Here is a 24,105-nt window from a genome sequence, read left to right as displayed (position 1 = left end):
TATGCAAATAAATGCATAGAGTTTGCGAATCGTCGTCGCGTGTCACGTTGTTTATTGTCTCACAGAAAGAAAATGAATCCAATTCAATCAATCTCACATTCCCGGCCTAGATCAATAATAAGTATGTAAAGCAATCAATAATGACAATTTCGTGATACGAAAGTTAGTTGGCTGTACTTTACTGGGCCGATAAGCTAAAGGTTACCGTTTCTGTATGAAATGTGTCATATGTTTCTGCAGATGGGCAATTTTTTGCTGAAACTTTTGATGTAATATTTTATTATTATTTATTATTTTTAATTAATTATGTAAATAATAATTCTTTTCCGAGTTCTGGAGGAGTATTCTGTACGCAGAAAAATGGACCAATTTTCGACACCTCGATTTTCATATGGGTTTTGCATTGGCAATTTGATGTTTATTAGTTAGACATGCGTTTTCATACCGTGTGGGTCAGAGCGTCGGGTGAAATGTGAGAGCACCACAAGGATGTACTTACATACGTAGGAGAAAATTCCGTAAAACGTGCAAATACCGAGGAAGGGTACGAGCACGTGCATACATGCTGCTAAGGTATGAAAATTTCCATGCAAAATGTACATAAACTTGAGGACGAGTTAATTTTTAAACAATTTTTCCAACTTGTTTTACTCCTTCATATATAACAACTTATTAACAATAAAATTGCATTATTGGGAATTTATAATTTCCAAAATCGACTACTTCTTGTTCTTATTCGCAATATGTGGCGGTACTTCGGCCCCGTCGAGATATCTAATAATTTTGGCAGGGTTTCCAGCTACGACGACATTGCTTGGAACGTCCTTCGTCACCACGGATCCCGCCCCCACGACGACATTGTCCCCAATCGTGACCCCCGGACAGATCACGGAGCGTCCCCCGATCCAACAAGTGTTCCCGATTTTTATAGGAAATGCCAACTCGTAATAGGTCGGGGAATTTGGTTCCCTGTCAAAAATAATAATTCGCCATGAATTAATTTGCATAATGAGATTCGCACGTGCAAAAATGCATTACCTTCTCGGCACCGGGTCGACGGGATGTGTCGCGGTGTACATGTGGACACCAGGCGCGAGCAGACAATCGTCGCCAATATCGACCGGCGCCGAGTCCAGGATGACGCAGTCCCAGTTCGCATAAAAGTTGTTGCCCACGCGGACATTGTAGCCATAATCGCAACGAAATGGTGGTTCTGTCCATGTACAAAATTTGCATATAGTTTCAAGCCTAAGATAACCTTATTCATATCATTGATAACCACCTACCTATATAAATACTCGGCCTATCCTTGCAATCTGGGTGAAAGTATTCATTAATAATTTCCCTTCTTTGCGCCACCGCGTCGGATGGGGTGTCATTAAAGCGACGATTAATATCATGCGCGCGTCTCCGATGAGCAACCAATTCAGGGTCCTGCACATTAAGGATACCAATGCACATAATTACTTGTACATGATAAGTGGTTATCGTACCCAAGGGCGGTAAGGATAACCTTGCCATGAACGTTCCTTCTCGCTCAGATGTTCCTGTGGGGGTGGATCGACCGGTGTTCCAACTTGAACGTTGGGAATCGCCTCCACAAATTTTTTCGGAGGAATGTTAGCCATCCTGCTAAATAAATAGGTCAAAGGTCAAGGTTAACAAGGGATGGATGAAGGTTAAAGGTCAAAGTTGACACTCTCACACTGCTGCTGCTGCTGTTGCACGACTGACAAATACGGTGTGATGATCGTCCTCCTTTTATAGCCGTGTGGTCAACGTGGACGAGCGATTGTTGTGTACGGGACGTGTACCAAACAGGTTTTCGTCACGGAATCTCCTATCTCTCGAGTATGTAAACTGATGAAAATAGGAATGAAATCCAGCTGGGCATCATTGTCTGTCTACCCGTCCCGTCAATATATGCAGTTCAGTTCTTGCCTGTTACACCGAGTCAAGGACGCGCAGGTGCCATACATACGAAAAACATTGCAGAATGAAAATCAATCCGACGTCAGGCTTGGAGATGCTCAAGTGCAAAATCTACCTGGATCAATAGCAATACTATGCTCGCAAATTTTCCATACATATATGCAAATATACCTCAGCATGTATGTATTTATGTATGGGATTTCTGCCAGGGTCAATTCGTATGCAAAATAATGATGCAAATTTTTGTAAATATATCGTGTCGTATTTATTTATTTATCAAAGCAGTTTATTTTCTGGTGGTTTGGTTAATGAGTTTTTGATGTCTTCGTCACCCTGACGTCGTCCCGTCCACCCCAAAGGACACACTTATCCTCGGGATTCATCCTTGACCCGGCAGGACAGCTCCAGACACGAGCAAAATCTGGAAAGTTCGCGAGGGGACCGGTAATGCGAAATTTTGGTGGGCTGTACAGGTCAAAGGTCAGCCTTATGTATATAGAGATCATTCACTCAGGACTTATTTATTACCTGTGCACATTCGTTTCCACCATGTCGGTTAGCGCGGCGGGTGAAAGATAAGAGCACCACGACTATGCAAAAAGAGATTTATGTAATTACCGTGACCTCATTGACATTTGACCTCACCTGGGCGAACGAGAGAAAAAACAACTGCTCCGAAGAGTACTTTTCTAACCCTGGCAGCCTCGGTTCTGGGGACCCACGCGTCTCAACGTAGTACGCGTACGCTTGGAAAGCCTCTCGAATTCCGCCATTGTCCGCAATGTTCTCCGCCAACGTACGCTTCCCGTTCACCTGAGAGAATTCGCAAAATAATTGAGTTAAATATTGCGAAATTAATAGAGCCTAAAATTCGCAACAATTCAGCAAATTCTGGTTGTGCATTTATTCTTCAAAAAACTAATTATCAGTTTTTAATTGTGCTCAGTCGCTATTTATATAGTCCTATAGTTTATAGTCAGTCACTATAGTTTATAGTAACGATTGAGAATTGTTAACAAAAACGTGAAGCACATTAAAAATTTGAGATAGAGGGAAAGCTGCTGTTGCGAATTTATTGCAAATTTATTGCGAAATATATCTACCGTGTTATTAGGTCCTGGAACGACACCAAGCTCTGGGAGCCAGAAGGTGCTGTACTGGTCTTCAAAGCACTGGGCCTTGGAGACAAAGTGCTCCAGCGTGTCCAACGTCCACCACGCGTTCAATCGTCCATACTCGTCACTGTAGCGCCCTGCGAGAAGCAGCCAGGTTAAACAAAGCACACGTGTGCAAATTTCTTATCATGCATACCCATCGTGTCAAAGCCGTGGGTCAACTCGTGACCTAGCACTGACCCCAGGGCGCCATAGTCCACAGCTTTCAGTCCCATCCCGATGAACGGCTCTTGTAAAAACCCGGCTGGAAAGGCTGCACACAGGGTTTTCATAAACTGATCAAACATTCCGGCACATTTGTGCAAAAAATTGTATGCAAAATTTTGATGCACAATGATGACATGAATACAAAACGAGTACGCACGTCCAACTTCGAAATTGTTTACGACAAAATATATAAATTCTGAGGAAATTTGAGAATATCTATGTTAATTGAATTACAAAATTCATACTTAAATAAACTGTCATTTCATGTGAAATACCACTTAAAATTATGAAAAAATATTTTGAAATTGTAGAAAACCTACAGGTTTAAAAGGATGTCAGTTCCGCAATTTGGGGAAACCATTTTTCATAAATTATCTGCTTTAACGTATCAAAATTAGACTAAAACTACAAAAAAATTATTATTCCGTACTGATCGCGTTCCTCTCGTCGTCGTAAAATGCATCCGCTTCTGCTGGTGAGTCCGACGTCCATGAGCGATCCACGGGACCCACGTATTCTCGCAACGCCTTCTCCGCGATCCACTTCATCTACGGTAAGTAAATAACTAATAATGCTAAATAAGTTTCCGAAATTTGTTAAGATATATATTTTGGTTACCATGGTGAGTATATTTCTGAAAAATGAAGAGTTATTAAAGCGGAGAGCGGCGTAGAAGGCGTCCACAGCGACGGGGTCTTTCAGCCAGGCAGGAAATCCGATATAGCCCTCCACGCGGTTCGCCTTATCTAACGCGCGCTTCTTCGTCCTCACATCCATCCACTCCAAAAGCCCCACTTCCGCTTTAAACGCGCTCAAAATGTTGCGGTACATTTCGCGCGCCTAGGAAAATCAGGGTGCAATTAGACCGTTGAGGTTTCCCAGCTAAAACTTTCCGATTTTGAGCAAATTAGTGTCAGTCGATCAGAAATTTAATTAGAACGACATTTGCAAAGGACAGTTTGACAGAGATATTTGCATCCGAAGAGGAGAAAACTTATTCAAATATGACAAATATGATATTCAAATGTCGACAAATCTTATACTTTCCAAATTTAACGTAAAACAAACGCAAACGAGTAAACGTGTACATTGTAAAATCGTGTCTTTGCAAATTTCATATAAATTAATCAAATTTGCGATCGAGAGACACTAATTTACTCAAAATCTGAGAGCATACGCTGGGAGACCTCCATTTTCAATTTGCTGAGGGTGCTTCTCTCACCTCTTGAATTGTGGCGTCCTTGACATACTTGAGAACGTATTTGTGCGTGAGTGCGAAGGGGAGGGACTGATCGAGGAGCAGAATGCACTCTGTGTGTCGATTAGGCGTCGACTCGGTCCCCTCCGAGATGGCGGTAAAGGCGTTAAAAAGGTCACGAACCTCCTTCGTCACGTCCTTCCCAAACGTGTAGATCAACTCCCACGTGATGTACAGTTCTAAACAAACAAAAAAGCTTGCATGTCAAGGGTCAAATTTGAAATCGTATTCTTCTTCAAGACTAACTTAGCTGTTCCGGATCAGTCTTGGCGAGGAGTTGAGCAACCTTTCTGATATAGGCGACGTCATCAAGGTTTAAGATAAAGTCGTCGTTTACTTCAACATCCGCCAACCCGTTGAATAACGTGTCCACGTATTCCGTCCAGTTGAACTGACAAAAAAGAGACCAGTTTTCCTCATTACATTCTCAAGTTCTCATCCGATTAGCATGAAATTCGACATGCGCTACTCGGCGTTGTCAACATGTTCCAACACGACACGTCATCCATTGCTATGACCGTGTTTTTGACGAATTTTGTCGCAATGCCATAAATGTATCATTCCGCGCCCGATTTGCATGCATTTTCGACACAGTCTCCACATTAAACTAATCAAATTGTCGATGTACAATGCGGTCATAACGATGGGCGCCGTGTTGCAACATGTCGACAACAAGGAGAACGAGGGTGACTCAAAATTTCATGCAAATCAGTTGAACATTGGCATAAACTTACAAAGTTGTCACGACGAGTTGCAGGTTTGCTTTGGGTCACATTTCCAGTGGCATTTCCTTCACCAACGCCCCCATTTCGAAACAGAAGATTCAGCTCTTTTAACGTGATTAGGTTCGCGGTGGACGCTTTGCCACGATCGTCCTCGTCTGACATGGCCTAAAAATTGACATTAATCATCTCACTCTTATCATTTTATGGTGGTCGCTGCTCACCAAGGCGAAAAGCTGTTCGAACGCTGCGATCTTTTTCGCCGTCGTTTTGGCGTCTTTTTTCAGCGGAGGGAATCCTTTTTCCTTTCCCAAGCGGAGAAGAACCTTCTCAATGAGACGCTCATACGCTGCCACGACGGCCGGCGTGTAGAGGAAGTTGGCCTTCACGACGGGTAGTTCCGGCTGGTCGATCTGAATACCCAAACAAATCCAGTCATTTATTTATTTACACGTGGCGCAAGCATGGAGAAACTTCTTCCCACTCACGGAGAGCAAGTAGACCGAAGTATTTTGAAAGGAGGGTCCAATGCTCAGGTCGAAAACGTAGTCTTGCCCAGTTTCACGATGGATGAGACCCAGCGTCGCCCCCAGAGTGGCGTTCGGGCGGATAAGCCGGGTCACTAGGTCGACCAGTGGGGACAGACCGGCCTCCTCGATAGCCACTAAAAAATATATAAGAGAGCGATTACAGCACTTATCATTACTTATCTGCGAATAAAAATTGGTCCATTTTTCTGCTCAGAGTCTTCAAGGAAATGTATATGTAATTAATCCGCAGAAAATATCCTGCACGTTTATGTACGCATAAGTTTTTGCAAAAACATCATCCAGAATTCTACAAATTCTCGTCTACAGAACCTAATTCTGCAGAAAAATGTGCCAATTTCCGCCTTACCACCACCTTACCTAAATCGACGCATGTGTTGTACATGATCCTGACCTGTTGTAACGACTCGATATCTTCATTCGTTATATTTTCTGTGAGACCTAAAGATAAAAACTTTGTCACATTTTTTCTCCAATTTACCCTGAAATCTTACTTACTCCTCAGTCGTCCCACGATCCTGTCGCGCATGATGGTTGTGTGGTCGTAAACCGCCACGGAGACGACAGCCGCCGTGTCAGAAATCCAATTTCCGCCTTAGTTGATTAGTTAAATTTTATTTTGGATTAATCTTTCATTATTTATTATTCGTTAATTTTTATTATTAATTTTAAGTATAGTGATGGTTACGTTATTTTTTTAATACATGCAAACTTATGGAAATCATCACACGGATCGACCGTCTCGTCCATCGTTTTCATGAAGAGTGTCGCCGTCCGGGTGCACGTCCGGGTGCGACAAGTTTCAAAGCTGGCTGGAGATAAAAGGAAGGTCTAGATGACACATTATCTCTCATGATAAACTAGATGAATTACATCTACTCACGGAATGTCTGCATGTAGAGGACGCCCAGAATGGAGACGGCCGCGGCAAGGAGGAGGACGAGGATGCACATCACACCCACCAACCCCTTCAGCAACCTCCGCCTTGCCCAAAAGTCTCTGAAAATGTATAGCTTATCGAGCACTTAGTTTATCTTATTAGCGGTTTCCTACTTATCTTACCTGGCCGAAGTGTTGGAGTCATTTCCATTCGCGGAGATCGGGTAATCTGAAATGTCCGAGCGTGAGTCCTCCTCAATAATAAAGTTGGACGAGGACGGCGACCTGTTATGGGCGAAGGAGGGCGTTTCAAGAAAATGCATGGCGACAACGACGACGACAACGACGACACGACTCACAGATGTAAAGTGTCGAAAATCAAACCACAAGAATCATCACATACATATGTGCATTGCATCCGAGGTGGAGTTTCGCTAAATGAGACGTGATCATGTTAAATATTGACTACTTAAATGCATCCACGGGTGAGCAATTAACTAACCTCGCACACTAACTAGACTGACTGACCCATACGGGGCAGGGCACACCCAGGCATCAAGTCGACCTAGAGATATCTCACCGACGGTAAGATAACATCTCAACGGGTAAAAAACATCGCCCTACCCCCCAAAAATACTCATGCAACGTCCCCCCTTCCTCATTTGCATGCAAATTGCCATCATTATGCAACAACTACTGCTAAAATAATACTACCAACTGAAAAGAAGAAAACAGGTGGTGGTGGTGGTGATGGGATAACAACCATTAAAAAACTATAATAATATTGCTACTCATCTTCTTTAAATAAGTAATTCGTCTTGCGCCATGAAAAACGAATCCTACAAATTTGCAAGTGGTTCGTTGGTGGCTGTGACGTTGACGACTGATGCGTTTACCTCAGAGTAAATACGTACTTACGTACACATCAGCAGATTAGATAGAAAATGATGATTAGTTTCTTTTTCTCGTGGGTCTTAACTTTTTCGAGTATAATTGTTCTGCGAAGAGTACGATGATTAGTTCAATCAGGTTGATTGGCAAGATGCTGGGAAACTTTCTCGTCGTCGTCATTTCTTAATTCTCATCATTTCTTAAGTAATATTTCACATGTCTGATGTCTCTTCTTCGTAAATAAATAATATCGGATGATGCGGATCGAGAAGATGATGAGAAATCTATTCATTCCGAGATTATTGAGAAGATGAAAAAAATGGGATGATTGGTTTTCTTTTCACATTTCCTTCGGAAGCATCGACTCCCATCCCATCCCACGAACCACCCACTCATTCAGACGAACGAAACTATCCGAAATCCGGGCAGTTTGCGATAAAAAAAATCTCATAAAAACGGGTAAGTCGTCAATACCCCAGGCTCACTCGGCTGCACGGAGGCAAGTTGCTTGCAATCCAAACCACCTGTTCTCCCACACAGAAAACTAAAACCGAAAATTTCTGATTTTACAGATAAATTTTCCCCTGTGTGTGGTAGTTAATTAATTAACTAATTAATTATTTGGATAAGAAATTTATGCACTTTTGACCTCTCGAGATTCGAAACCACCTGTTCTCCTGCATAGAAAACTACAACGGAAAAATAATATCCAGTGAGAATTTCTGATTTTAAAAAACGTCCTCAGTCTCGAGTGTTTAAGTAATTAAACAATTACATCAGAAATTAATCCGCCTTTGACCTCCAAGGATTCGAAACTACTGAAGACTACCCGAAAATTTCAGGTTTTTAATTTTTATCCAAACTTTTACCAAATTTGTTCCACCAGAAACAATTAATTAATTCACCTTTGACCTTTTTTACCTATCAGGATGGTTGGGAAGATGAGTATCGTTTTCCGCATCATTGACGCCATTCTCCTCACGGGGGTATATCTCTTACAAAATGTGACCCTGAACCTTTTCCTCATTCGCAAGTGGGAGGGCAGCATCCTCCCATATTTTTGGTTCTTATCTGACTTTATCATTCTACTCAATTTCTACCTGACCTTGTACCTCGTTGGATGTCATCACCACCGTGAGAAAAAAGCGAATCGAAGAGAACTCGTCGTTCTACACCAAGTCCGACGTCCGAATAACTCGACTGGGGGAGAAACCTCGTCCAGTGTGGATGGTGAGATCGCTTATTGTCTGTTAAAATTAAGATTTTTTTGGTTAAAAATGCAACCAAAATTTTGTATTAGTCAAAAACAAAATTCAAAATTTTCCCAAAAATCAAAATTTTATGAACTTTGACTTCCACCGCCGCTGCCACTTTATTAATTATGCTACTTATTTACTAACTATTTATTTAATTAACAGGGAGTAGCGTGATAAGCGCGGTCCGACAGGAATCTCCTTCTCGTACCAGTAACAACCGGTCACAGCGGATTTCCGAGTACAACTTCACCGCAGGAATCCCATGGTTTCACACTCTGACCAAGAATTTCCCCATGGCGTACGTATCCTGGCTGCTCTACTCGGGAACACTCATCACCAAAATCGTCCTCCTCTTCAAGAACAATGTCCCCCAAGGGTTAAAACATGACGAATTCTTGGGACCTCAAATGTTTAGGTTTTCCATAGGTTTGAGTGCGATCGTCTTTTCGCTCATTGTCGCGGCGCACAAAAATGCGCGAGCAGACCCCTTAAGGAACAACTACTTGAACAACTTGTGTTATCGCATAGCCCTGGAAATTCTGGATTCGGTGAGTATTGAAATTTCGATATAAATTGTAAACAGTTTACAAAATTTGACACATTTTTTCAAACTGAAATTAGTTTTATCTTCCTAGAAATAAACGAAACAAAGTAATAATTAATTAATTTCGATTTCCAATTGTTTAAAAATTTGACACATTTTTTGTAATTTTAAATACATTTTTAGGAAAACGTAATTTACAGTTTAAATTGTATCAAGACAATTCACCCAGACCTTAGTAACATCGTAAAACCCATAAATTCCGTAAACTTGCAAACTTTGACTTATATGTCGAAGGAAAATTAACTCGCAAATTTTTATAAACTTACTCTGATCAATGGCGTCCTTTCATTTTGTCAAAGCTTGTAAAATTATTCTACAAAAAGCAAAGAATTTTCAAGTCGCCAATGACTGCTTGAATTGTCTCAGCATTAATTATTCCACGATTTTTTTAAATAATTAATTAATTTCAAATAAATTAACTCTGATTTCCAGGTAAGTTTCCTGACTATCATCACCCCTACCGAGTCCCATTTAATGTCCACGTACACGTTCGAGAACGAAATCCTCATCTTGGCATCAATCAACTTGTTCCTCCCGTCAATGACGCTCTACAAACTATGCGCCACAGACTTTGGACGTAACGTTGCGTATCCGATCGAGACTTGGTACAAGTTCATCCACTTGATCGTGGTGGACGGAGCCTTCATGGGGATTCGGATTTATTTCTGGTCCATGTTCCAGGCCGACACGGCCATCTTCTTGATCAAGAATATTTATGCCGTGGTCAACTTTGGGCGTGAACTTCCCTCAGAATTCAAGGATCTTAAGACGTATTGCTGCACGAGGAAAGCAGAGGACGAAGTGGAGTTGGGTGGCAGAGGGTTGCACGGGGACGGAGGGGATGACGAGGATGACGACTCCATTGGAGAAATGAGAATGCAGAGTTTAAATAAGGTAGGGGGTCAAGAAAGAGTATGATAAGTTTCTTATCTTGGATTATGATGATGAATGCTAAAAACGCAAGATTTCCATCAACACAAGAAACCAAATCAGTTTTTGATTTAACTTCTCCTTTATTTTAAAAATTACTTATGGCTTAATTCATAAAATGGAGAATTTTACCAGCGCATGCTCTCCGATTTTAACCAAACTAGGGGAAATTTGGAAAGTATAAAATTTGTCGGCTTAATAACGCGTGTTCTCCTCTTCGGATACAAATATCTCTGCGAAACGTGCGCATTTTGAGATGGTATCCTTTGCAAATGGCATATTAATTAAATTTGCAATCGATACATACGAATTTTCTCAAAATCGGTAAGCATAGGCTGGGCGACCTCCATTTTTAGTTGATATTCAGCAATTCTCAAAATTGATAAAAAATAAACCAAACCGTGGTTAAGCTTCATATTAAAATACTTCCCATATTTTAGGAACCTCTCGGAATCGGAGTCAACCTCAACGACGGAACCGGCTACAATTGGCGACGTGGCGACGGATCAATTTCAACCCGAGGCGTGCACGGTTCCGCACAATCGTCTCTCGTCCAAGTATACGCCATCAATTCGGAAGCGACAAATGGTCACGTTCCAACAAGTACGCAGGGCGGAGGAGCAGTCGACGACTCAAATTCTCAACTGGACGACGAGGACACCACAAATTTGGTAGAGGACGACGAAGAAGTTTCGGAATCTCAGTCAGGTCGCGATGTGGACTCGCTAGACCCGACCGTTACTCAATCAGAATCATCCTCCGTGCCGCCCGAATGGGACAAGAATAAAGAGTTGAGAGCGACACAGAGCCACCCATAAAAAAACTATCAAATTTTTCCTCTCTCTGTATCAAATCTAAAATGTAAATTTGTAACCTGCATTTAAAATTGTTGATGGCAAACGTGAATTTTTCATCTCAACAAAATTCCATCAACCCCAACGGCTCTTCATCTCATATAATATACTTACTTAAAAACTTGATGTCAACCAATGCACAAATATTGTAATTAATTAATTAATTACCGCTATTTATCAGTACAAATGGTATCCCCTACTTCTTAATGTATTAATTAATTAATTTTAGTAGAACCATATCCATCCAAAATTAGTATTGATGGAAATTAATTGTCCGCCTTTAGTGATCCTTGAACATCGAGGTATTTATTTATTTATTTATTTGTGAGAATCTCCAAAGAGAGTGAGAGAGCGGTATATTTTTTATTTTTACGGTTTATTACTTGTTACCTTGGGGGGATGGGAAGAAAAAATGGCTTAATTCCGCTCCATAATTATTGTAAACTATGAGCTAAATACATTCTATGTACAAGTATAGGTTAATTGTTACTCGGTGTGTGTGTGTCAGTAGCTTGGTCATGTATGTATGATCATGGATGTAGCTTTATGTGTAGATTTCCTCCTGTTAAATATTTTCTGTTGACGCCATTTTACGTACTAGAGCTTATGTAATACGTACACATACATATTTATGTTATAGATAAGGTACTTATTTATTCTTGAGACTGACTACTTTCGTGGGTGGATAATCAAGCTAATTTGGTGGTCACTTCAGTTGGCTGACTCCCAAAAAACAAAAAAAAACACAGATCTCACACCCAGAATCTCGTCCCACTTAAGAAGACGAGCCATTAAATATACTTAAGATGTGGCATTGCTGACTACTCCTGGTACCTTTTTACCCAAAATTAATTACGCACATTTACGTGATAACCTGTCCCTGTACGTACGTATGTACCTGTACCACCATTTTGCTACTTACTTCTATTTTACCTACAGATTTTTTTTACTCTTTTTCCGACCAAATTTTAACCAGCAATGCATCAATTCTCGTTGCTGTCTGTTATAGTTAGTTATTTAATTGTAAGATTTAAAAGTATTTAACGTATAAAAAATATATTTATGCAAATGTATGTACTCAGATTGGATGGAAATAAATAAATTAATGTACCCGTCTAATTCTGGTTGGTGGATACATAATTTACAAATATCTTGCATTTCGGTGGAGAAAGGGGTTTAATTAAACTGAGGCAATTTACGCAGTCCTTGGCAACTTTATAAAATCCGTGCACTAATTTTACAAATGAAAAAGACTTCCCCTTCATCTGAGCAAGTTTACAAAAATTTGTAACCTAATTTCCCTTTGAAATATGAGCACAATTTCGTACTCTTACATAATTCATGGATTTTACAATGTTACCAAAACCTGCGTGAAGAATTGCCTCACTGTATTTTCATTTGTGACGGGATTCCAATCCGTATACGTGGGTTTGCGGTTATCCTGAGAGAATAATCAGAGTGAGGCAGTGGGGCATGATTTCTGCACTAGGACGGATAACACGTGCCCTGCAGGAGACACGTCACGTCACTTTAGACTGTCCCACCTTCACAAAAACGCTGACATGCCTCCTGCAGGGCACCCACCGTGAGAAGAAGAAGAGCCACATTTTTTTCCTGACTAAATAGAATCATGTTCGGAAACGGTGTGTCCTGCAGAAGCCGTGTCACGTCACAACGTAGACTATCCCACCTGCCCAAAAAGGACGCCATCCCTTCCGCACACACACCGCCGATGACAGAAGAAGAACCACATTTTTGTTGTGACTAAATAGATTCGTGTTCGGAAATGGTGACGAGCTTTCTACTCTTGCTTGGCGTGGGTTACTAAGTAATCAACTCCTCGATCTCCCCCCGATCTGATTTCTTCTCCTCCGATTCGGGTTGACAATGGGGACGGTGGTGGTGGTTGCTTTTGTTCAATCAGAATTCGGATTTGATCGCCGCCTGGTCTATTTATAGGTGCTCCCAAGTAGGAAGAAGAACAAGATCGGGTCGGGGATTGTATTTAATTTCGAGAGATTCCATTCCATCCAAAGTACGCACAGTCAAACTCGTCTTCCCGTCGTCGTCGTCGTCTTTTGTCTTCTTCTCGTTTCTTGCAGCAGCAGCAGCAGCTCAGCGACATGGTCAGTAAAACAATAAACCCCACCCACAGATAAAAAAAATACACCCAATAATAATAATTTTAATCTGTTTGTTCTCCTTTTTTCAGGCGGATTTGGACAAGGAACAGATTGCGAGTGAGTCGTCTTAACTAGTTTATTAATTGCGTACTCATTTAGTTAATTGGTGCATAAATAAAACGTGACGGTATTTTTGCCCCCTTCTAGTTTTGAAGAAGGCGTTCGAAACGTTTGCCCAGGGGAAGGACTTCATCACGCCGGACATGGTCGCCTCCATCTTGAGAATGATGGGGACCGCCTTCACGGAAGAGACGCTGAAGGAAACCATCGCTGAGATCGATGAGGATGGTGAGTTTTCAATATCTCCCTTGGATAACCCGACAGAATGATAACCTTTCCTTATCTTAGGTTCTGGACAGATTGAATTCGAAGAGTTTACCATTCTCGCGTCCAAATTCATTATTGAAGAGGATGACGAAGACGTCCAGAAAGAGTTGAAGGAAGCGTTCCGTCTCTACGATAAGGATGGTGCGTACTTATTCCTGATAAGCACACTGATAACTTATCACTGATAAGTCTACTCTCTCTCCGTAGGTGCCGGCTACATCACGACCGCCGTGTTGAAACAGATTCTTCACGAGATTGACGACACTCTCACCAATGATGACTTGGACGGCATGATCACCGAGATTGATGAAGATGGCTCAGGAACCGTCGACTTTGACGAGTTCATGGAAATGTACGATTCAACATAATTAACTAACTAACTAACCATATGTAAATCAATAATTATTTATTTTTCATCCATCAACAGGATGACGGGTTAAGTTATTATTTCTCTACTACTGAAAAAAACGCCATAAAGAAGACGCCACATCCACAACAATCTTCCTCCTGTAGCTGCAAAATGCAAATGACCACCGCCGGACCACATCATTAATTTATTACGTATATACATAATTCCTACCCGTGTGTAACATGTACCTCATCCATTCCTTAAAACCTATACTACCTGAAATTATGTGATTATTATATAAATAGCCAGCCAGCCATCCATACCTTTGTCCATTCCTACCACCCCCATTCGACTGCTAGTCACCACCCACCCACCACTTCCTCCCTGCCTCACACACTATTCAGTCATTTCGAATAAACAAGTCTCTTTTTTTCGCCACCCTTTCTAAATACATACGAAAACCGAGTCTCTCACGCCATGTACGTATTTCTGCCGAGTTTCTTTTTTTCCTCTCTGCCTGGTTCATTTCGGTACGAAAAAGCAGTACGAAAGTGGTGGTGCTGCATTTAGCAGTCACTCACTCACTCGTTCGCTCTCATCCTCCGGAAGAAGAAGAAGAAGAAACACGCACACACGACGACCCAGAATATATTTCACGACCTATTTTTAGCCCATTTTTGTAGTGTGTAAACGGGGATTCAAAATGCCCGTCCGAGTGACGACATGGAGGACGCCATATTTATATCCATGTGTCCATCTCCGAGTATATCTAGTTGGCCCGTCTCCATCCCCACGTTGGCAGTTGGTGTCCTTGTTGCTTGCTGCTCCTGGTAGTGTATTGGCACCACTTGGCGTCGTCTATTTGGGGTTGCGAGTGAGTGACGTTGAGTCCATCCATCCTCCATCCACTCCTTCCCACATACTGAAATACGTGATACATTATCTGCATAATCTACTTAATCTGCATACACAACTAACTCACTCCTGCTCGAGTGGAAATCATAAGATTTTTTAGGAAAAAAAATTGCTCAGGCGAAAAGTCAAAGGTCAAGAAGAGGTCGTGTTTAAAGGACGATTATGGTGGAAGTAGGACCAGCAGTGACGAAGTCGTGACGTGACAGAGTCGTAGGACACAAAGTTGGACTTTTTCTGTGATACACGGATGATATGATGGGTGACGTGGAGAGTAGTACGACCAGGGACCAGGACGACCAGGGGAATAGTGGTCGATCAGGAAGTGGAAGTGGTGGGGGCAGCCCGGAAGACAATAGTTCTACGGATTCTTCCTCCGTTGGTGGAGGTGCGAGTGGTGATCTGCAACGACAAGGGACAGTGATACAGCGTAGCAAAAAAATGGGGGATGAGATCCCAGCGTCGTCGTCGTCACCACCACCACCGCCACAAATAGTGAACAATAGTAATCATAATCATGACGAGGATGGAGGAACAGGAGGCGGAGGAGGAGGGGTGGGTGTGGCTATTTTTCTGCCCTCGATTCGTATAATTGTAGACAAACTAGAATTGTGTCATCCGTTGTCGAAACGTGTCGCTAGAGATTTTATGGGGGAAATATCTACCAAAAAAATGGGATTATTTCAAAATTAAAATCAACTATACCCTTTAAAAGTTATTCAAAGTGAAGGTTTCCTAAAATTGGAAGACTTCAGACTTTGGAAACTTTGACCTTCAATAACTTTTGAACGGCTAGAGCTACACCCAGTTTTCGAAATATTTTTGAAACAATCCCACTATTATTTCCAAAATGGATTATTTCTTGCCAAAGGATCTCGAGCGACATACTTGCATATATTTCGGATAACACATGATAAACGTTGAGTATCCACCACGACGTGTGTACATACTTTTATTAATAGTAATCTTTAACTGCTAATTTTTGCCACAGGAGGAGGACGAGTCATCCTTGGCTGACAGTCGTATCGTGCCGTTCCGTTCGGCATCCTTTTCCCAAGTGGACACGACCCTGGAAGGAAACTACTTCACACTTCCGGCCCGATCCCCAAACAACATTACGCTGAAACCGTCCGCCTTCTGCCTCCTCCCACCCGCACCCGCCACCCTCCCGCGCACCACTAAACCCACCACCACCGCCACCACTACGCCACAAAACAGGGTCCAATTCCAAGTCGGCGACCCCACCTATGTCGACCCCGCCGTCGAAGAACTCAACGTAACAAGACCCCAACAAGTCGAGTCGCCTGACGAGAAAACTATGGACATGACGACGACAACACCAACCAGTGACAACGACCCTGACGAAGAGAAGGGTCACGTGAGAGGAGGAACGACCCCCGCCAAGGCTAAGATTGCTTTTAAAATGGGCCACCTCAACCCTAAATTGACCCCGCTTGACCTTTCTGGAGGTGCTGGTGGTCCTGCTGACGAAGAAATAATAGACTCGACCGCACAGCAGCAACAAGACCTCCTCGTTCGCCAGTCTTCCGGTCAGTCGGATGGTAGTGAGGGTGGTCTCAGTGACCCTTGTGCGTCACCCCCGGTGCCCATCACGGCAGACTCGGCGCCTTACACCACCACCACCACAACCACAACTGGCGCCACGACCACGACCAGCTCCGCGGCTACGACGACGACCACTTCACCACGTACGGCGCTACTCTTCCGGTCGAGCGGAGGTCTCTCTTCTCCACCACCGATGGGGCCATCATTCTACAATTACCGGGTAGTTAACTATAAATAACTAACTTGCCCTCCTAACTTTTTCCCTATGAAAATCGACTCCACAAAAGTACCACATGTACCACGCAGAATCAAAACTCTTACCAATCTTTGAATCCATTTCATACAAATTTTATGCAGAAACATGTCCAGAATTCTGCAGAAAATTTACACAAACTAAATTTTCATCTAAACTTACCAAATTTTTCTGCAAAATTCTGATCAATTTTCAATTTAAAATTGAAACATGCCCAAAATTCTGCACACAATTTGCAGCTCAATTTCCATTCCACACTTTTTCTACAGAATAAACTCTGCAGCAATTTTTAAATTAAAAATTTTACACAAAAACATGCCCAAATTTCTGCACAATTTTCATTCCTCCTTTCTTTCTTCTTCTCTCCCTCCAGTACAACTACCCCCGTTCCACAACATCTCCACCCCCACCATCCTCCGACTCGACGTGCTCTTCCCCCGTCTCACGGACAAATTCGATCGGCTCGTCATCCACCCCGAGTCCACGGCGCTACTACAAACGCCCCTTACGCGGTCCGTACGGCGAAATGTTGGAAGCCGAGATGAACCGCGTGTCCGCCTCGTCCATGCGAAACAAATCCCTCGCTCGCGACCTGGACGGTGGGCTGTCCGACTTTTGCCGTGAATCGAGGTCATCCTCCCCACCCCCAAACGTCACCAGCACGGCGACCCCCAGCAGTGCGGACCATCATCACCACCACCACCCAACCGACGGGAACCTTCTCCTTATCGGGACGTCGCCCAAATTGGGGAATTCTTTACACGAGCTGCGCACATCCTGGGCATCGTCGTCCTCCTCCTCCCCCTCATCCTCCAGCGGGATCGTGAGCAACGCTCCGAACAAGCATAACACCAACCCAAGGACGAGGAAGGTCAGTGCAATGTCATCCATGACGACGACAGGTGAGTGAAACGTCAACACGTGTCAGTCACTCAATCACAAAACGTGTTCTGGACTCTATCAAACTTATATTTTTTTAGGCAGCAGTGTTGAAACCGTTGGCGGCGTGCTGCACCAACGGACAGCCTCCTCCCCGTCGCAACTCCTCTCGTCACCACCACCACCACGACCCTCGCGACCCTTGGTAAGCAAACACTATAGGAGATACATCGTTATCTTCTTGTTTGTCCTTTTCGTGAATAATTTAGCACTCTGTTGAGTCGAGTGGATGTGAAGAGATCCGAGTGAATGTAAACATTTCACCACCACTCTAGAATACCCGGGTATTTTAGTGGTTCGTTCCTACGTAGAGTAAACTATAAGTGGTATGGAGAAAGTGGTTTTTCTCCTCGGAGGTGGCCGGACAAAGACAAGAGGGAAATTGCGAGAGACTACACATATGTACTAGAACACAATACTATTTAATGTGTCCAGCAGTGGCCGCGGAAGGCGTGGGGACATCGGGGGACGGTAACATTGTAGGATAGGGGAAGGGGATGGGTTTATATAAGATGGGGGGATGATCGAATAATTAAATGGTGGGGACAATGTCCCCCTGTCCCCCACGCTTCCGCGGCGCCTGCACCCCCATCCGGCCAGGACAGGACAGGGCAACAGGTTTTTTGCTCTGCATATCTCTCTCTCTCGAGTAGTAGTCGTTCTGGAGGAGCTGCGCCGTCTCCTCCACCACCAAAAATTTTACAAGCTCTTCTCCTCCTCTCCTCTGCCTTTTTTGGAGTGGAGGTAAAGAGAGCACGGGAAATATCCGAAAACCGAAATCCTCTCCTCCACCTCCACCTCCGCCATCACAATCCTCAGGGGGAGGAGTGCACAGGATGGACGAAAGTGGTCGTCCCCATCCCAACCACCACTACGACGACGACGAGGACGAGGACGACGATGACGACGACGAAGACGACGAGGAAGTCTTGGTCGTCGTCACGACCGAGGTGGACATCGACATGGTGACAGAGGCAGAATCGGGGCAGCACGAAGGAGGGGGACAGCATGAGGGGGAGGGCACTTGGATTGAAGCGCTCCTCGTGCATGGGGCACGTTTTAATATTAAGAGAGAAGAAATCTGAAGTAGTGCTAATTTCCCGGCTGTTTTTGTTTGTTTGTTTACAGGACTCCTCGCCGAGGGGGCACGTTCTCGCTGAGTTGGTTGAGACGGAGAGGTCTTATGTCGAGTCGTTGGGCAACCTGGTCAATGTAAGGATGAAATTTGCAAAAAAGCGATCTCCAAATGTTCACGTTTGGCGGAGATATTTGCATCTCAAATATCTCCACCAAACGTGACCATTGGGCGATTGTATCGGTTGCAAATGTCATATTAAATAAATTTGTGATCGCTTTACACTAATTTTCTCAAAATCTGAGAGCATACACATGGAGACATCCAATAATAATAATATAAGATCTCAAGTACTTTTATTTTTTTCAGAATTATATGACTCCACTCAAATTGGTCGACTACATTGAGGCCAGCCTCGTGGATGAGATTTTCTTCCAAGTAGAAAATAATAATAAGTGTTAATTTCTAATAAGCAAAAGAATGCAGCACTGTGAACTCTTCTAGATTCCCGACATTTTGAAGCACCACAAGAGATACCTGGCTGAGTTGGAACGCCGTGTCACGGACGATACGCAGTCCGTGGGAGACGTTCTCCTCGACATGGTACTTATTCTGCATACATAGCTAAACAGCCTTCGTGTACTTTATTGTCCGTAGTACTTTTTGTGGATAGGGTCCAAGCATGAATTAAAATTTTAATTCACGGGAATTTTACAACTCAATTTTGATTCACTTTCTCGCTTGACAACAACTTTTCACAAGTAGAATCATCAAAATTCACTGAGATTAAAATTTTAATCAATCTGAGTTTTGTAAATTTGCAACTTGCATAAAATCCTGTGTACAAAAAATTCCATGCAAAATAAAGTATAAGAAGCCTTCTAGCTAAAACCAATTTCTGCCAATTAATCAAAATTTCCAACTATTTATTAATCTCCTTTACATGACAATAATTCTTTTCTCATCTAATCTTTTACCCCCTCTCTTTTTCCTAGTTCCGTGACACCTCCCTCCTCGATTGTTACTCTCTCTTCGTGAACAATTGGAAGAATGCGAAGGGGTCGTTGAAAATGGCCGTGGCCTCGAAACCCCCACTCGGCCGGTTTCTCGAAGCCAAGGCACGCTCCCACAGGGGAAAACTCTCCATCGACTCGCTCCTCATCATGCCCATTCAACGCATCCCTCGCTACGAGCTACTTGTCAAGGTCAGCGCTAAAGGTCAAAGGTCACACCACTATCTAACTAATATAATTCCCTCCTTCCAGGAACTCCTCAAACACACGGACCCCACCCACGACGACCACTCCCGTCTAATCCTCGTCCTCGAAAAGATTAAAAAGTTTGCCGTCCACATCGACTGTGCCTCCGTGGACTCCAGTGACAACCGCGACCTGGAAATTGAAGGGTGGACTTCCGGTCTTGGCCATCTCGTCTCCGTGACCTTGGTCACCCTTCTCACGCCCAGCAACGTTCGCAAAGAGAGGGCCCTCTTCCTCTTCGCCGACTCCATTCTACTCGCTTCCATCAAGCGGAAATCATCCACCATGAGAAAAACGTCGTCCAACCAATTCTTCCAGAGTCAAGGGTCCTCCTCTCAAGGAGGTCAAGGGTCAATCATATCCGGCCCTGGAGGATCCTTGGACGGCTGCAAGTTCAAACTCTTACTAAAACTCGGACTATTGGATGTTCAACAGAGGACGAATTCTGACCAGGGGGGCAACAGTGACGAGTTCCATCACCACCACCACCACCACTTTCAGGACATCGAGGACATGAAAACGCTACAGAAAATGATGGATTTGGCCACCCTTCTGAGGTGCCCGCACGCCCCGTTGGATGACCTTTTAACCTCGATGTCAGCTGGGCTGAATAGAAGTTATACCTACAACGGGGATAACAATGGGGGCGATGTGGTCGAACTGGAGGTCAGGGAGGTCAGTGGGGGCAGCGGAGGGGGAGGAAATAGCGGTGACGCGTCCCCCGAAGTCTTGAAGATCATGTTTGGCTCGTGTGAGAGAAAGTCGGCCTGGTTGGAATCCTTTGCCGACACGGTGGCCAAATTTATTCGGTACGGGTTTGGTCGCCTCCCGCATATGAATTTCGTCGGCGCTTTGCCTATTCGCAAGACACGGGCGGGACTGCAACTCTCCTGCGCGGCGCCGGTCTGGCTGTGGCTGCACTCGAGGGAACAACGTGTCGATGTCTGGGTGGCCAATTCGGACGGATATGTGGGACAGATTTGTATCCTAACGTTACATCCGGAACCGGCCATTACGTCGTGTAATGGGGTGTGCAATAGGTACGTAGGTCACGCTTTTTACTTGGGGACACCTTTCCCGTGCCAAATTCTAAATCAGCTAGGTCATTGACATATGTATTTTTCGCCAAAATATGGCTCTGCAAAATTCTGTACAATTCTGAGAATTTTTCTGTACAAACTTTTCCGCAAAGTGTAAACGTGCAAGATATTTTTTTGCGGAATGAATTACATGGAAATTTTATGGGACCAATTTTCATTTTACGTCAGGTCAATTATTTTCATACAGGGTTGACCTTGACGTTGACTTTATTTTTCTTCACAGTCGGATCACCTGCATCCTTGCCGTGCCTCCGTTGGGTTATGATGCCAACACGCCTCCCAATTTCCACGATAGCAGCGAGGACGACGGGGTCGCAGGTTACAGTGGGCGGAGCAGAGGTCGCAGTTCGTCCAGTGAGCATTGGAGCGTATGGTTGGGCACGGAGGATTCCAAGTGAGCCCCCAAAATAATTATTTAGTAAATTGTTATCAGGTCATCCTTGACCGTATATTTTTTTGGCAGTCTCCAAATCTACGACTGTTCTGATAGCGTGCGAGTGAAGAAGAGCAAGCATAAAGTCCCACTCAAAGCTGCGCTCCTTTGCATGGCGTAAGTAAATTAAATTTATAATATTTTGCTAAAAAATTCGCAGTAAAATGAACAAAATTCTGCAGATTTTGCAATAAAATTCCCAAAATTCGTACACATTTTACTACAAATTCACAATAAAATTCCCAAGATTTGTGCACATTTTACTAAAAATTCAGAATAAAATCCACATAATTCATAAGCATTAACTGATTCCTTCCCCCCCCCCCCAGGTATTACGACTCTCGTGTCTTCGTCTCTCTCGGAAACGGCGAAGTCGCCATATACTCCCGTAACGCACGTGAGTTCCCATCAAACAAAAAATAAGTACCCTCCATCTAAATTCCCCTCATAAATATTTCCTCCTTTTCCTTCTAGAAGGCAGAGGCTGGATCGTCGAACCCAATTGGATGACGATCGGTTCCGTGATGAGTCCCGTCACCAAAATGACGACCACCTCGACCTGCCTCTGGTGCGTTACCAGCTCCCAAGTCAAACTCTACTCGAGCAGTGGAGACTGCGGAATGCTCGAGCTCGTCCAAACCCTCCCCATCTCCGGTGTCGTCACTTTGGCCGCCACCGAGGAAATGGTCTGGATCGCAACGGCCTCTTCCGTCATCAGATGCTACTCTACACCCAACTTCGAACTCATCTCGCATGTCGACGTGGGCCCGGAAGTTGCCAAAATTCTGTCCGGTTGTGACGACATAATTCGCCAACATAAATCTGCCTGTCTTCGCGTCACAGCCCTTCTTGTGGCGCCGGATAACACGTTATGGATCGGAACTAGTGCCGGTGTCATACTCACGTTGGCCAGTGGATCATCGTCATCATCGCCCCCCATCAGTCCAGGAGCGGGCGGAGGAGGAGGAGGATCAGGATCACCACGGAGGTGCACCCCACTCCCACACGGACACACCGGACAGGTCAGATTCCTCACGTCCTGTACGTCGCGAGACTCCACGACCGTCGTGATCAGTGGGGGCGACGGCTTTGAAGAGTTCAGACCGCCAGGATATCCCATCCTCTGTTCGACGGGGACAATGTCTGGGGGGACGCTGGTGGGCAGTTCCGGTGGTGGTGGGGGTAATGTGATGAGCAGCACTACCGGAAGTGGAGGATTAAGTAGAGAAGGAAGCTATTCAATGTCTTCGTCTTCAATGTCGTCAGCCTCGTCTTCGTCGACAGCGGGCGGAAGTGGCAGCGGTGGTGGTGGTGGTGGCGGTGGAGTTGGACTCACCTCGTCGAACAGCCTTGATAACAGTACCACCACGACCAGTACCAACACCGCGATCACGCCCACCACTGCAGCAACTACACCAACTGCAGGTGGTAGTAGTGGAGGAGGAAATAGTAGTGGCGCAAATAGTGATACTAAATCTAGCGCCGGGGGCGGAGGTAGCAGCAGCGTGGGCGACCTTTCTGGTCGTGAAGACTCCACGAATCACCTCCTCATTTGGAAAACCCCCTCAAAACCGAGCACCACCACGTCCACGGGGTCCTCCTCAAGCTAAAAACTCCACCATTATTATTTTTTAACTTTTTAATTGCACTTTAAAGAAAAAAGAAGTCGTCATCGTCGTCGTCACTCAGTCGTCAAACGTAGCGTTGCGTTGATGTATTTATTGGCAGTTTTAAATAAAAAAAATGGACATTTTTACTCATGGGCCAAGCGTTATGTAAACATATATGCATTTACTAAATTTATGTTACTAAATAATATCTCTGCTATATAAGAGACATGTGCTAAATATGTGCTACAGAAAACTGGTTGGTTGTGATGGAGAAGCCTCTTTAAAAATTTATCGTAGATTATCTATTTACTCTTAAAAAATATAAACACAAACTTTAACTTACAATGGAACCTTTTTTCAAGCTACACCGGGATTGACTAACGAATTATATCAAAAAATCAAGCCAAAAATTAGGAATCACATGGCGCTTATCGTTCCGTTGAATGGCCCCTTTGAAGAAAATTATTAGGGGTCAAAGTTCGCACGAGCGCCTTGGTTTTCGCCCCGTGGAGGAAAAAGCAAGGGAAAATTTGCTCAAAAATTGAACTTAACCGCCAATATTTTTCTTCAAAGGGGCCATTCAACGGAAAGAGAAGTGTCACGTGACTCCTAATTTTTGGCTTGATTTTTTGACATAACTCGCTAGTCGATCCCGGTGTAGCTTGAAAAAAGGTTCCATTGTTAGCCGTAAATAAAGAAAACTCGTTAATTAGGTAAATACGCAGCCTAAAATTGTTGGCGAGGAAAATTGTGTGGGAATAAAAATATATTTATTACATATTTACTCTCCAGAAGGATAATTAACAGAGGGCGGATATGCATTTATTGGCAACTTTTTCATTT

At 43.8% G+C, this 24,105-nt stretch overlaps 5 protein-coding genes across 7 annotated transcripts; 3 read left to right on the top strand and 2 right to left on the bottom strand.

The window, feature by feature from the left end:
* Positions 1–617: 617 nt before the first annotated feature.
* Positions 618–1,924, bottom strand: LOC110858153 (maltose O-acetyltransferase). 2 transcript variants are annotated; one of them, XM_035858598.1, is made up of 5 exons: positions 1,706–1,924; positions 1,494–1,632; positions 1,287–1,434; positions 1,039–1,213; positions 618–969 (listed from the first exon to the last, which is right to left on the bottom strand). In XM_035858598.1, exons 2-5 carry the CDS (start codon positions 1,626–1,628, stop codon positions 720–722), a joined length of 708 nt encoding a protein of 235 aa, XP_035714491.1. In that variant the 5' UTR covers positions 1,629–1,632; positions 1,706–1,924; the 3' UTR covers positions 618–719. The 2 variants fall into 2 exon arrangements, with proteins under 2 accessions (XP_035714491.1, XP_021962524.1); XM_022106832.2 differs by having other exon boundaries at positions 1,494–1,629.
* Positions 1,925–2,184: 260 nt separating this feature from the next.
* Positions 2,185–7,333, bottom strand: LOC110858193 (neprilysin-11). Its single transcript, XM_022106876.2, has 18 exons — positions 7,224–7,333; positions 6,905–7,155; positions 6,726–6,841; positions 6,547–6,654; positions 6,341–6,436; positions 6,203–6,283; positions 5,783–5,958; positions 5,519–5,707; positions 5,307–5,462; positions 4,819–4,963; positions 4,537–4,751; positions 3,933–4,154; positions 3,745–3,862; positions 3,244–3,360; positions 3,036–3,184; positions 2,578–2,745; positions 2,461–2,522; positions 2,185–2,397 (listed from the first exon to the last, which is right to left on the bottom strand). Exons 2-18 carry the CDS (start codon positions 7,042–7,044, stop codon positions 2,238–2,240), a joined length of 2,418 nt encoding a protein of 805 aa, XP_021962568.2. The 5' UTR covers positions 7,045–7,155; positions 7,224–7,333; the 3' UTR covers positions 2,185–2,237.
* Positions 7,334–8,096: 763 nt separating this feature from the next.
* Positions 8,097–12,375, top strand: LOC110858174. The gene is made up of 5 exons (XM_022106857.2): positions 8,097–8,454; positions 8,541–8,842; positions 9,031–9,416; positions 9,905–10,366; positions 10,843–12,375. Exons 2-5 carry the CDS (start codon positions 8,542–8,544, stop codon positions 11,218–11,220), a joined length of 1,527 nt encoding a protein of 508 aa, XP_021962549.1. The 5' UTR covers positions 8,097–8,454; position 8,541; the 3' UTR covers positions 11,221–12,375.
* An 876-nt stretch (positions 12,376–13,251) lies between these two features.
* LOC110857954 (troponin C, isotype gamma) lies at positions 13,252–14,580 on the top strand. Its single transcript, XM_022106564.2, has 6 exons — positions 13,252–13,382; positions 13,469–13,496; positions 13,587–13,727; positions 13,788–13,907; positions 13,974–14,118; positions 14,194–14,580. Exons 1-6 carry the CDS (start codon positions 13,380–13,382, stop codon positions 14,204–14,206), a joined length of 450 nt encoding a protein of 149 aa, XP_021962256.1. The 5' UTR covers positions 13,252–13,379; the 3' UTR covers positions 14,207–14,580.
* A 323-nt stretch (positions 14,581–14,903) lies between these two features.
* Positions 14,904–24,062, top strand: LOC110858191. Of its 2 annotated transcripts, none has more exons than XM_035858358.1 (13): positions 14,904–15,582; positions 16,019–16,813; positions 17,220–17,748; positions 17,827–17,930; positions 18,914–18,997; positions 19,230–19,298; positions 19,365–19,463; positions 19,856–20,065; positions 20,126–21,159; positions 21,443–21,613; positions 21,683–21,769; positions 21,982–22,049; positions 22,130–24,062. In XM_035858358.1, exons 1-13 carry the CDS (start codon positions 15,283–15,285, stop codon positions 23,260–23,262), a joined length of 4,683 nt encoding a protein of 1,560 aa, XP_035714251.1. In that variant the 5' UTR covers positions 14,904–15,282; the 3' UTR covers positions 23,263–24,062. The 2 variants fall into 2 exon arrangements, with proteins under 2 accessions (XP_035714251.1, XP_021962566.2); XM_022106874.2 differs by having other exon boundaries at positions 14,907–15,582; positions 22,127–24,062.
* Positions 24,063–24,105: the final 43 nt, after the last annotated feature.

This window comes from Folsomia candida, unplaced genomic scaffold, assembly GCF_002217175.1.
Source record: "Folsomia candida strain VU population unplaced genomic scaffold, ASM221717v1 Fcan01_Sc020, whole genome shotgun sequence".
Lineage (NCBI taxonomy): Eukaryota > Metazoa > Arthropoda > Collembola > Entomobryomorpha > Isotomidae > Folsomia > Folsomia candida.
Note: the sequence above shows the minus strand (reverse complement) of the source record. Positions and strands in the feature narration are given on the sequence as shown.

Excerpts from the sequence above, each read along its gene's own strand:
- LOC110858153 (XM_035858598.1), bottom strand. The coding sequence starts at position 1,628 with ATGGCTAACATTCCTCCGAAAAAATTTGTGGAGGCGATTCCCAACGTT. Across the intron at positions 1,214-1,286 it reads TAGGCCGAGTATTTATATAG|AACCACCATTTCGTTGCGAT; the intron begins GTAGGTGGTTAT and ends GTACATGGACAG. Across the intron at positions 970-1,038 it reads GTCGACCCGGTGCCGAGAAG|GGAACCAAATTCCCCGACCT; the intron begins GTAATGCATTTT and ends TATTTTTGACAG.
- LOC110858193 (XM_022106876.2), bottom strand. The coding sequence starts at position 7,044 with ATGCATTTTCTTGAAACGCCCTCCTTCGCCCATAACAGGTCGCCGTCC. Across the intron at positions 6,284-6,340 it reads GATCGTGGGACGACTGAGGA|GTCTCACAGAAAATATAACG; the intron begins GTAAGTAAGATT and ends TTTTATCTTTAG. Across the intron at positions 4,964-5,306 it reads CAACTCGTCGTGACAACTTT|TTCAACTGGACGGAATACGT; the intron begins GTAAGTTTATGC and ends CTTTTTTGTCAG.
- LOC110858174 (XM_022106857.2), top strand. The coding sequence starts at position 8,542 with ATGGTTGGGAAGATGAGTATCGTTTTCCGCATCATTGACGCCATTCTC. Across the intron at positions 9,417-9,904 it reads CCCTGGAAATTCTGGATTCG|GTAAGTTTCCTGACTATCAT; the intron begins GTGAGTATTGAA and ends TCTGATTTCCAG. Across the intron at positions 10,367-10,842 it reads GAATGCAGAGTTTAAATAAG|GAACCTCTCGGAATCGGAGT; the intron begins GTAGGGGGTCAA and ends CCCATATTTTAG.
- LOC110857954 (XM_022106564.2), top strand. Across the intron at positions 13,497-13,586 it reads GGACAAGGAACAGATTGCGA|TTTTGAAGAAGGCGTTCGAA; the intron begins GTGAGTCGTCTT and ends GCCCCCTTCTAG. Across the intron at positions 13,728-13,787 it reads CGCTGAGATCGATGAGGATG|GTTCTGGACAGATTGAATTC; the intron begins GTGAGTTTTCAA and ends TCCTTATCTTAG.
- LOC110858191 (XM_022106874.2), top strand. The coding sequence starts at position 15,283 with ATGATGGGTGACGTGGAGAGTAGTACGACCAGGGACCAGGACGACCAG. Across the intron at positions 15,583-16,018 it reads CAGGAGGCGGAGGAGGAGGG|GAGGAGGACGAGTCATCCTT; the intron begins GTGGGTGTGGCT and ends TTTTTGCCACAG. Across the intron at positions 19,464-19,855 it reads GAGACGTTCTCCTCGACATG|TTCCGTGACACCTCCCTCCT; the intron begins GTACTTATTCTG and ends TCTTTTTCCTAG.